At 57.1% G+C, this 10,977-nt stretch overlaps 1 protein-coding gene across 2 annotated transcripts in view; it reads right to left on the reverse strand.

Moving 5' to 3' along the window:
* Positions 1-10,542, reverse strand: part of SYNPO (synaptopodin) — a 36,488-nt gene extending 25,946 nt beyond the window's left edge. Inside the window, exon 1 of one of the 2 annotated variants that reach the window (XR_006782931.2) lies at positions 4,206-4,843. Coding sequence is in view for 1 of the 2 variants with exons in the window: in XM_045815280.2 (XP_045671236.2) it covers positions 10,128-10,527 (400 nt within the window). In the remaining variant the exon portion in view is untranslated. Of the gene's footprint in view, positions 1-4,205; positions 4,844-10,127 lie in introns of those variants that run through there. The other variant, XM_045815280.2, reaches the window with a different exon arrangement.
* Positions 10,543-10,977: the final 435 nt, after the last annotated feature.

The raw sequence follows: 10,977 nt of genomic DNA on the forward strand, positions 1-10,977 counted from the left end.
GTTAAGCTCACAGGCTCTGGAGCCAAACTGCCTGGGTTTGAATCTGGCCACTTACCAGCTGTATGACTTTGGGAAGCTCACTTAACCTCTCTGTGCCTCAGTTTCCCATCTGTAAAGTGTTGATAATAATAGCACTTACTTCATGGACTTATTGACATGTAAAGAACTTAAGATACCCTTGGCACAGAGTAAGTAACAATAAATATTAACTTTTTCCCCAAGAACTTTGGTTTTTATCTATCGAACATTTTTAGTCTCCAAGAGATTTTATTCCAGAAGATTAGATGTGTGAGTCTCAGGTCAGCCTCCTCTCCTGTCTGTGGGGCTCATTCAGCCTGCCCCTTCCTAGCCCCTCTGCTGGCCCCATGTTTTTGGTGTCCCCTGAGCTCTTTAACTCCCACGATCCCCTCACGTCCTTCCTACCCCATTTCATCGCAGCTCAGAACCGAAGCCTGAGCCCCAGGGGAAACAAATGATTTGTCCAAGACCACCAGCCAGTTAGCTAAGACTGGAGGTTCAAGTATTTGTTCCAGAAGTACGGTCCAGGCCCTTTTCCACTGTGCTGTGCCCATCCTCCCGCCATCAAAAGTTGTTCCTGGCCAAACATCAAAAAGCAGCTTATACTGAGATGTGAGTTTTGAGCTGGGGTCCATCTCTTCAAAGGCTTGCTGTTTTAGCAGAGTCAAAACATGACAATACTATTTAAGAACCGATAGTATCTTTTTTAGCATTTATCATCATTTCATTTCAAAACAACAGTAAAGATAGGGTTTATTATTGTTTCTATTTATAGATGAAGAAACGCAAGCCCAGAGAGGTTATATAAGACACCTCAGATCTCCCAGCTAGCCAGGAGGAGAACCCAGGGGTCCAGCCCCAGAATCTGCGGGTTAGCAGGAGGCGGGTCACACAGGAGTAGCCTGAACTTTGCTTCACCTGCAGCGGCTCTGGGAGGCTGGGCAGGGGAGGAGAGGGTGGAGGAGAGGGTTGCCACAGTCCTATACTATGCTGCTTCACCGAGTGGAAAAGATGAAGCTAGGATGGTGGGATTTCAGGCGGTGGCCAGTTGGTAAAGATTTCATTCTGGAGAGAGAGGGCTTTTGTAAGCCTCTGGAATGACAGGGCCTGGAGGCTGTCCCCACATTGATTCCTCCTCTGGCCACACTGGGTAGCCATTGAGCCCCAGTGTCCGGGGACAGTTCACAAAGGACTATGAGCTCACATGCACACAGGCCTAACGCAGCAGCGCCCAGCCACTCTGACCGATCACAGGCCTGGGGCTCCTTTGGTTCTGCAGACTGAAGCCACGGGGGATAAAGGCATTTTCATAATCCACAGCCAGTGGCTACCCCCACCTGTACCCCCACCCCAGCTCCTAGTTTAAATCATTTATTGTTCTTTGAAACACCCTTCTTCCCAACCAAATCCCTCCCATTCTTCTAGACCCAGGTCCTGGACATGCCTCCTCCATGAAGCCAGCCATGACCGCTCCTTCAAATAATATTCAGGTGTCCACTCCACTGGAGTGAGAGGGGACTTCCCTCACCACCAACACAAAGTAGCCCCTTCCAATTGTTCTCCGTCTTAGCAGGATGGCTTTTATATATATATTTTTTATCTATCTGAAAATATCTTGTTTATTTCTTTGCCATCCTTTTTCTTGTCTATCTCTCCAATCAAAATGCAAGCTCCTCGAGGACAGGGACCCATCTGTCTTGTTCACTCTTGCAACCCTGGTGCCTAAGGACCCACCTCATCCTGTAGCTAGCCAGGGACACTGAGGTCCATAAAGAGCAAGGGATTCACCCAAGGTCACATAGCAAGCAAGCAGCAGAGAACGGCTTAACACCCAGGTCCCTGCCCTGCAGCCCTGGGCACTTGGCCATCCCCACCCCCACACCCGTTGACCCTCTGCTGGCCCAGCTTGTCCTGCCTCCACACAACAGTGGGGGCCAGAGCCTACAAACCCTCCACAATGGAGGCGCCCTTCCACTTCCCCGGGGGCCTGCAGCGCCCCAAGCCGGGCAGCCCTGCCTGCTTCCCCCCTCGGTCCCTCCCTTCCTGGCATCAGCAGCTCTGATGAGCTCATGTCTGGAAGCCTGGGAGCTGCCCCGAAGGAAAAGGTGCCTCCCAGGCCAGGCCCCTAGACCTGCAGGTGTGTAGAGCCCATGGGATGGCAGTGCTGGCAGGTGGAGGGAGTGTACTGACCCTTGCCCTGTCCACCTCCTAGGCTCAGGGTGACAGGTGTCAACTACGGAGATAGGGCACGACCAGGGGGAAAAGGACACATTGAAAAGTTTCCTCCTGTGCTTCTCCCATTCCTCCAGATGCTCCTCGGCCACTTGCCCCCTCCCCCTTATGAAGGAGCTGCTCTGTCCTAAGGAAAGGGGGTTCTGCTGCCTTCTACTCACAAAACTACCCTGAGCAGATCTCATGCCCTCCCCAGCCTCAGTCTCCCCAACTGCAGAATGGGGAGATTAGATAAAATGCTGACCAAAGAGACTGGGGATCAAGTAGGAAGCGGGCACCTGAATGCCACAGGGTTGTGTCCTTTTTTTCACCTTAGGGGAAGGGCAACAGCCAACAAGAGAGGGCAGGGGTTAGAGGTCTTATTTTAACCATAAATGCTGATTCCAACCACGGCTTAATTTAGGTGCTAGTTTGGGAGATGGGGGGAGCTAGCCCACGGCCTGCAAAGTGGGGGCCACCCTGAAAAAAGTGGGAGCTGGGGCAGCAGGTCAACAAAAAACTTGCCTTTCGGAAGTTCTCTGAATATCAAACTAGAGGGATTCTAGTCCATTCCCCTTGTTGTACAGATGGCAAAACTGAGGACCAGAGAGAAGGAAGAGCCAAACCAAGGTCTCACATAGAGACACAAGCAGGGGACCAAATGGCATTTTCAACTCCCTCGAGGAGCCCCATCCCACTGCCTGAGGTAATACGGAGGTTTGTTTGTGGCTCTGTCCCCTGACACAGGACAGGGGCGGGCGTGGGGATGGTGACAGACTGGTGGGCACCAGCAAGACTCCCAGTCCCTTACCCAGCATACCCTAGTCCCTCCGATCAGCATCTGATCTCATCCCACACCCTGCAACATGACAGGGGTGGGGCACCTTCGGACTGTCCCTTCACCCAGCTGGTCCCTGCTGTCTCCAATGCAGTTGTCCCCTCAGGGGTCACTCTGCCCACCTCTCATTGGGAGCCAGAGAGGACAGGGCTTGCCTCCAGATCACACAGCAAGCTGGTTTATTGCAGTCCCGCTTGTCACTCAGGATAGGGCGGGGAATGGGGTGTCTGGTGCTTCCCTGCTCACTCTTGTTCCTTGTAGACAACCCAGACAGGGGACTCAGGGGGTCCCTGTCCCAATCCAGAGTAAGCCCATAACTTGGGGTGGGGGAAGAGGGAAAAGGAGAACCTTTCCCCAGAGTCCTCAGAGAGGTCTTGTCAGGGGCTGGCTGGAGCCCCTGATTCTGCAGTGTAGGGGTTCCGAAGGAGCCCCACCCTCCCCTCACTCCACCTCCATGGGCTCTCACCTTGGCAACCGGGGTAGTGGTCGGGGTGTTGTGAGTATCTGCTGTACAGCCCTTAAGACAGTTCCTCCTCTGTCCGTAGGCGCTCAGGAAGAGCCTCGATTTCCCAAGGGGGCCTCGGACGGTGGTCCCCGCGGTCGGAAGGTCCCGCGTCCTGCATGCCTCGCCCTCCCCGCCACAGCCCGGCGCCGCCGCCCCGCCCGCGGCAAGGGGGACGCGAGGCCAGCACACGCCGTTCTGCTACCCCACGGGCGCCCATGTTGGTCAACCCGGCACGCGCCCAGCCCGCTTTTCCCGGAGCCGGCTGGGGTCCGCAGACCCCTCCGGCGGGTCCCACCCGTCAGACCCTGCTGCCCCCGCCCCCGAGGTGCTCGCGGGTTGGGGCTTGAGGGCCGGAGCCCCCGCGCAGCCCCGGGAAGTAGCTTCGGGGGCGTCCTCCCGCTCCGGGGCTGCTCCAGAGATTCCAGATTTCTCCAGCACCCCCCCCCGCCACGGTACAGATGGGGAAACTGAGGTCCACAGTGTAGCAGCGACTCGGCCAAGGTCACCCTGTGCGCGGGGACTGGAGCCTGGATGTGCCACCTCCAGGTGGGAGGCGCGGGGAACCGCACAGGTGGGAAGGGGTGAGGCTCGCCGGGCGCCAGCACCCCTGCCCCGCCAGCGCCCCTCACTCACCTCCTGCCGCCGCGCGCGGTCCCTGAGCTCACGGGCGCCGCCGCCTCTGCGCACCTGGCCGCGTCCGTCAGTGCGCCCCGCCCCGAGACCCCCGCGGTCCCCGCTCCGCCCCGGGCGTCCCCTCCGCGTCGCCGCCGCCGCCACCACCTCCTAGCGGGCTGCTCTGGGACCCGGAGCCGGGAGCCGGGAGGGCTGGGCGGGCGGGCGAGCCGCACTCCTGCCGCCCGCTCCCCGGGGCCCTAGCGCCGCCCCGCCCGCCGCCCCGCCCAGCCCCCGGAGGGGCGACTCCCTCCCCTGCGGGCTCGGCCCCGGGATCCCGGCGGTCCCCCTTTTCTCCGGCTTTCCTCCCTTATGCCGCACTCTGCTGCCTCGTTGTGTCTCTCTGTTTCCTCCCCCTTTTTTGTATCTCGAGGTCGGTCCCTAAATCCCTCTGCTTTCATTTCACCCAGTTCTTCCCGTCTCCCCATCTTTTCTCTATCCCTCCAACCTTTTCAATCTTTGTGATTCTGGCCCCATAACTGACATAACATAACTGTCCCCACCTCCCCAGCCCCTTTCCTTTCAGACCCAGATGCTGTACCCCTCAGGCCCATCTTCCCTCCCCCTTCTCAGCCCTGGTGACTACAATAACTGTCTACCGCGGTAGGACTCAGGCAAATGGGGACTGAGGAAGGTTGCCACCTCCCCCCCTGGCCTGGGGCCCTCCCCGGGCTAACGGGTGGGTCAGCAGCAGCCAGGGCAGGGACGCTGTGTGGCTCCTGGGTTTCAGTTCCCCATCTTTTCATTGAACTAAATGCCATTCAGATTGAGCTCAGCAGAGCCCCTCGGCCGTGGTCAGTGTGCACGAGTCAAGTGGGGATGCTGTTAGTCCAGATGCACACCTTCCAGCACACCCTCCCAGCGGTGAGGAGGCGGTGGGCTTGGGAACAGTACTGAGAGCAAGCACCCATCACACTCCCACCAATTTTGAAGCAAAACTACCCTTGGAAAAACGTTGGCCTGGGTTTTCACCAAAGTTTCCCTGGGTTCCAAGTACCCCACCCCTCACCCAGGGTGGTTCCACTTTCATTTGTGTTTCATATCAAGGTTCTGTGTTTAGATTGTGGCTAGAGGAAGTTAGAAGTGTGCTGATGTGAGCCCACCCCACCCAGAGCTGCAGGTGGCCTGGGTTTGGGCATCCCCTGTCCCCAGTGGGTGGGCTCAGCGTGCAGAGGTCAGATGACAGAGGGGCAAACCCTCCCTGGCTGCTCCCATCTCTCTGGTGGGCCTCAGGGTCTGCAGAGAATTCCTCTGGCCCTGCGGCGGCTCTTGTGCTGGGGCTGTCTCAAGTGGAGGTGGGAAACCTGGAGGGGTCCTGGGGATTGGCACCAGGTAAGTGACTGCCTGCTGAAGAGTACATGTGCTAGAAAAGTGGCTATAGCCCAGCTTGTGGGAAACCAGGAAACAAACTGTGTGGGTGAGAGAGAGAGAGAGAGGGAGGGAGGAGAGAAGCTAGAATTACTGTGTGGGTGGGTATGAGAGAGAAAGAGATGGGGAAGAGGAAGGAGGACAGAAAGTGGTTCAGTCTGTATGTAGGTGTGTGACAGCGGGTGTGCAAGAGTGGATATGCCTGTAGGAGAGAAGGTGTGCGTACAGGAGAGATTTAAAGTGTAGGTATGTGAGCAAAAGAAAATGGAGAAAAGAACATGCTTTTAACCTGTATGTAAGGAAGGGCATATGTGTGCTTGCACGTTTCCAGGTGCGACTGTAGCTGTGTGTGCAAATCCGATACATGTGTCCACAGGGGAAAGGTAGGCACGCCCGAGTGAGGGCGGTGTGTGTGGGAGGGTGTACTAGGTACGCCCCACGCGTGGATATGTAGGTGTCTGAGGGCGGGCCCACGTGTGCACGCGTGTGCAGATGTGAGTATATACATGTGCACATTTGCCCAAGAACAGGGTATGGATTTGCCGTGTCCATATACGCCCCATTTGGGGGGTGAGAGCATGTGTGTGAGTGCATGCATGAGGTACGTGTGAGCCCGTGTGCCTTGCCCTCCTTTCTGGTCCCTGTGGAGGGTGGAAGTGAGAGGGGGTGTGGCTGGCATCCGGCCCAGCCTCCTGCCCTGTCTACCCTCTCTCCCACAGGCCTAAAGAGCAGGGGCCTTGGCCTCAACCCAGTGACCCCTGTCAGCTCTTACCATGGCCAGGGGCTCCTCTGCCTCAACAGTACAGTCATGGCCAAGGGCAGGGTGCAACTGACAAGCCAGATCCACACCCACACCCCCACCTTAGAGGCTTAGAGCCATGTCCATTAGAGTTGGAAAGGCCTCCAAGTCCTTAGATACCCTGGACTCCCAATAGCAAATGGCCTGGAGAGGAGGGAAGGTAGCTCTCCCCAGGCCACAGATGCAGGGGGGGCTGGCTCAGCGGCGGATCCCAGGTCTCCCTAAGTGTATCCAAGGCTGGGGGGGTGGTGAAATATGGCTTGGCAGAATCCTCCACCATCCTCCAGAGCTTGAACAACCTTTTTCCAGCCCTAGGTGGGTGGAAGAACACAGCCTGCTGCCTCGTTTCCATGGAGACAAGGCAGCACAGAAGGTGGTTGAAAGCATGGGCCCAGACCTCCTAGGGTTCAAATCTCTGCTCCACCACCCACAGGCCTGAGACTGGCGCCGAGTCCCTTAAACTCCTTGTGCCTTCGTTTCCTCATCGGTGAAGCAGAGATAAGAAAAGTATGAACTTCATAGGGTTGTTTGGAGGACGAAATGAAGTAGCCCGTACAAAGCAATTAGGACAGTATGTGGCAGCTGAACGGGGCGGGGCGGGGGGGGGCAAAAGCCCTGGGTTCCAGCTCTAGCTTCGCACCAACGTACTGTGTGACCTTGGACAGGCTGCTTGCCATCTCTGGGCTTCAGAGTCTCCTCAAGATTATCTCCACAATAATCTCAGCCAGCCCTGCCGGTTATGAGCAGCTGAGACTTTGTGGCGAGGACTGTAGCAGCAGTTCCTGGCTCTCTCGGGGAGCTGTGGACCGGCTACTGCTGGTGGAGGTCCGATCATGAGCCCTACCCGACACTTCCCTGCCCACATATATTCTCTGCTGATGGCAGGAAACTTGAGCCACAGACTGCTGCCCACCTCATCTCTCTGCACCCGTTGCCCCTCCAGCCTGCCGAGGACCCCGCTCTGCCCTGCTCAGCTGGTACTCAGGCTTTAGAGAAAGGGCACCAGTACCCACCCATCCCAGGTGGTGGGTGCCCAAGGCAGAAGATGCCATGACCCATCCTTAAAATTGCTGGGGGGCACTCATGAGAGGCAGGTGTAATTGCGGAAGGATGGGTGTAATTGTCTGAAGGTGCTTATAATCCTTTGGCGGTCCTGGGAGGAAGCATTGAAAGGAAGCCCTAATCCGCTAATAACCTGGCAGCTCCACAGGCCTCTTCCCTCCGGGTCTCCAGGCAGAGAGAAGGCACTCTGGCCGCTCCCTTTCCCGGGGGAGCAGAAAGGCCAGAGTGGGCTCTGACCCAAGACCACCCGGATTTCTCCCCTCCTGCAAGACCCAGCTTCCTTCCCGCTTCCGCCTCCGAGAAGACCTCCCTGAGACATCGTCCTGAGGCCACTCCTGCCCCCTTCGTCCCTAGAAATGTTCAGGACAGAACTGGAGGCTATCTGGCTGGACATTAAAGGAAGAAAGGAGCCAGACTGCGAGGAAGAAGAACATGGTCGTAGTCTCAGCTCCCACATTGACTATGTGACTTTGGGCAAGGGACCTAGGTCTCTGAACCTCAGTTGTGTCACCTGTAAAATGGGGAGATTAATACCTGCCTTGAAAGGCTATATAGTGAGATCGGCGAGGATGGGATACTACAAAATGACCTAGCTCTGTGTAAGGAGCCAACAGGATTCATTCGAGGTGGCCCCTCTCCTCCCTTCACTCATGGTCTCTTCCACTCCAGGAGGTCACAGACAGCACTGTCCCCTTGTAACTCCAGAATACGGTGGTGGCTAAGAACACAGCCCCATATTCAGAAAACCCGGGTTGAATCATGGCGTAGCAGCTAACTAGTCAGGAGTCTTAGACAAGTCATTTATGTTCTTTGAGCCTCAATCTTCTCATCCGTGTAACAGAGATAATCATAGTATGTCCCTCATGGCGATTGCTATGAGGTTAAGTGAAATGATACACGTAAAGCTCTTAGCCCAGTGGGCTTGGCACATAAGGGCTTACTTAAATAATAGCTTTCATACTGCTGAGTCGGTGATGATCGTTTTAATTATTATTAATGTCCATCACGTGATCCCTCTAAAATTTCCAAAACACTACCCTAATTTATGATCATTGCAGCCTCACAATATCTCTGTGAGGCAGAGGGGGCTCCTATTTAATTTTTTTTTCCCACGAATGAGGAAACTGAAACTCAGCAAGGGAAAGCCATTAGCTGGGGTGCGGCCAGTTGGTATCAGGTCCAGAACCAGCACCGTGGCTCCTGACCCTCAGCCAGGGTCTGTGAGTGGGAAGGGAGCAGGTCCCGGGGCTTGAAGCCTCCTGGGGACCTGAGTTTGGGCTGACTCTGGTATGAGGGCCCATCTCCAAGTTCAAGGCTGCTGGGCCCTCCTGGGGTCCTCCTTCTCCTTGCGCTTGATGCATTGAAGGCATCTGCTGGATCCTGCCCAGCTCCCCGCTGTGTGAAAGTGTGGGGGAGTGGGGCAGTGTGTGTGCTTTCGGGGGGGGGGGCAATGCTGGCCATGGGGGGTGGTCAGAGTCTGGTGAGAATTATTTCAGAAAGGAGAGTGGGTGGGACGGCCGACGGGATGTCAGCCAGGGCGGCAGCCATGCCTGCAGAGAAACAAGGTGTTCCTCCAGTTTCCTGACGCATTAGCCCTCCCAGGCCTGTGTCCCCCATGTGCCCTGTGCCCCCAGCATCTGCTGGCAGCGGCTCCTGCCTCAGCAAGCATGGCTGCGCTCACGTCCTCCCCATCTGGACCCACTTCAGCGTTTCCATGGGCCCGGGCAATGAAGGTGATTCAGTGTGGGTTTCCCTGTCCTGCCCTGCTCTGCTGTCCCTGGAGCCTGCAGGGAAACCATCTCCCTCCCTCCTTTCCTTCCTCCCTCCCTTCCGTCATTCCCCCCTCCCTTCCCTTCCCCCCCTCCCTCCCTCTCTTCCTTCCTTCCTTCCTTCCTTCCTTCCTTCCTTCCTTCCTTCCTCCTTCCTCCCTCCCTCCCTCCCTGGCAGTGCACCCTGAGCTCTTCCCTATAAGCTGTCGTTGGGTCCTCCCTGCAGCCCAGGTGACATAGATCCTGCCTCCCTCAGTCTCTAACAGATGGGAAACTGGGGCCTGGGGGAGGAATGTGGCCCAGCTCAGGCACCAGTAGGCCGAGAACCCTGGAGCAGTCTCTTCCCCACTCGGGGCCTCAGTTTTTCCACCTGTAAAATTAAGAGGTCAGACCGGATCAGAGGCTTCAGGCTGTACCTCGAAAACCCGAGGGCAGGAACCTCATCTGCTTTGCCCAGGGCTGTGTCCCCAGCACCCTCGAGCAGCCGGCACTCTGTATGTTCAGTGAGGCAGTCCTGCCCTGTCATTGCCTGGAATCCAAGGCCATTTGTTGCCACGGATGATTAAGGGCAAACAAGAGTGAGAGGTGGACTTCTGTTTAGCCAAGCATGCTCACAGGGCTTTCTCTCGCGGACTTCTCACGTGCCCTCTTCAGCAGAGAAAAGAGCTGGCATAGACGTGGCACAGCTGGAACTGCACGGAACTCCCAGCAACCCCTCCCCCCACCCCACCCCCCACCCCCGCCAGCCGTCTCCTCACAGCTGTTAATTGGGGCGTGTCCGTGGGACTGTGGGGGCCGTTATGTACCATGGGAAAGTATGGTCAGGAGACCTGTGGGGGCCCCGGCGGACTCCGGCAGTCCAAGAGAAAAGGGGTGTGAGCTTACCTGGTTTCTGGGCAACCGTGGGCCCAGCGCTGGGGCGGGGGCTGGGGGACATCACCTGCTGAGCCTTCACCATGTCCCAGTCCTGGCTGGTCCTGCTATCATGCTGGGGCTCCCCTCGGGCTGCCCTGGAGCAGCTGGGTGCCTGGATGCCCAGGGCCTTGGGCAGCTCTGGTGCCCCTTGGGTGGCTCTGCAGGCCAAGTTGTCCCCACTCCTGCTGGCCACCTTGTCCTCCTCCAAGTTCATGAGCCCGGCCTCTCCCTGCAGGCCCTCCTCGCCACTGCTCTCCTCAGCCTCCAAGGCCAGACACCTGTAGCTCCCATCAGGGATCCGGAAGTTGCAGGGGGTAGGCCTGTCTTCGCTGAGTCCACGGGGTGGAGGTGGGAGGTGGGGACCCAGCATGGCGCTGCCTCTCCTTAGTGATGCAGAGAAGCTGGGGCCAGGCCACCACCTGAGTGAGCGCTGGTCTTTGCTCCTCTTGGGGGTCTCTTCTCTGGCTCTCTGCAGTTTTGTCTTCCTCAGCCAAGTCCCAGAGCTGGGGCAAGGTGCAACCGTGGGGCCCTCCTGGGCTGGGTGTGTGGTAGACCCCCAGGCCCTTCTTTCAACCTGTGTCTGGTCTATGAGGCCCTCCTTCAAGATGACCTACCTGCCCGGGAGAAAAGAAACAGCACATGAGACAGTCTGCTGGGTGTTCTAGGCTGAGATTCTGAGACCTGCCCACCCTGAGGGGGCCCTGAGAACTGGCTGGGATTTGGGGTACGGGTCTCACACACCCATGGGAAAGTCCCAAGCTTCAGTCATTCAACATCCCAAATTTCCACCATATCCTTATGCCACCTGACACCTTATTTG

Source organism: Ursus americanus, chromosome 15, assembly GCF_024610735.1.
Source record: "Ursus americanus isolate L20-20 chromosome 15, mUrsAme1.1.p, whole genome shotgun sequence".
NCBI classification, from domain to species: Eukaryota; Metazoa; Chordata; class Mammalia; order Carnivora; family Ursidae; genus Ursus; species Ursus americanus.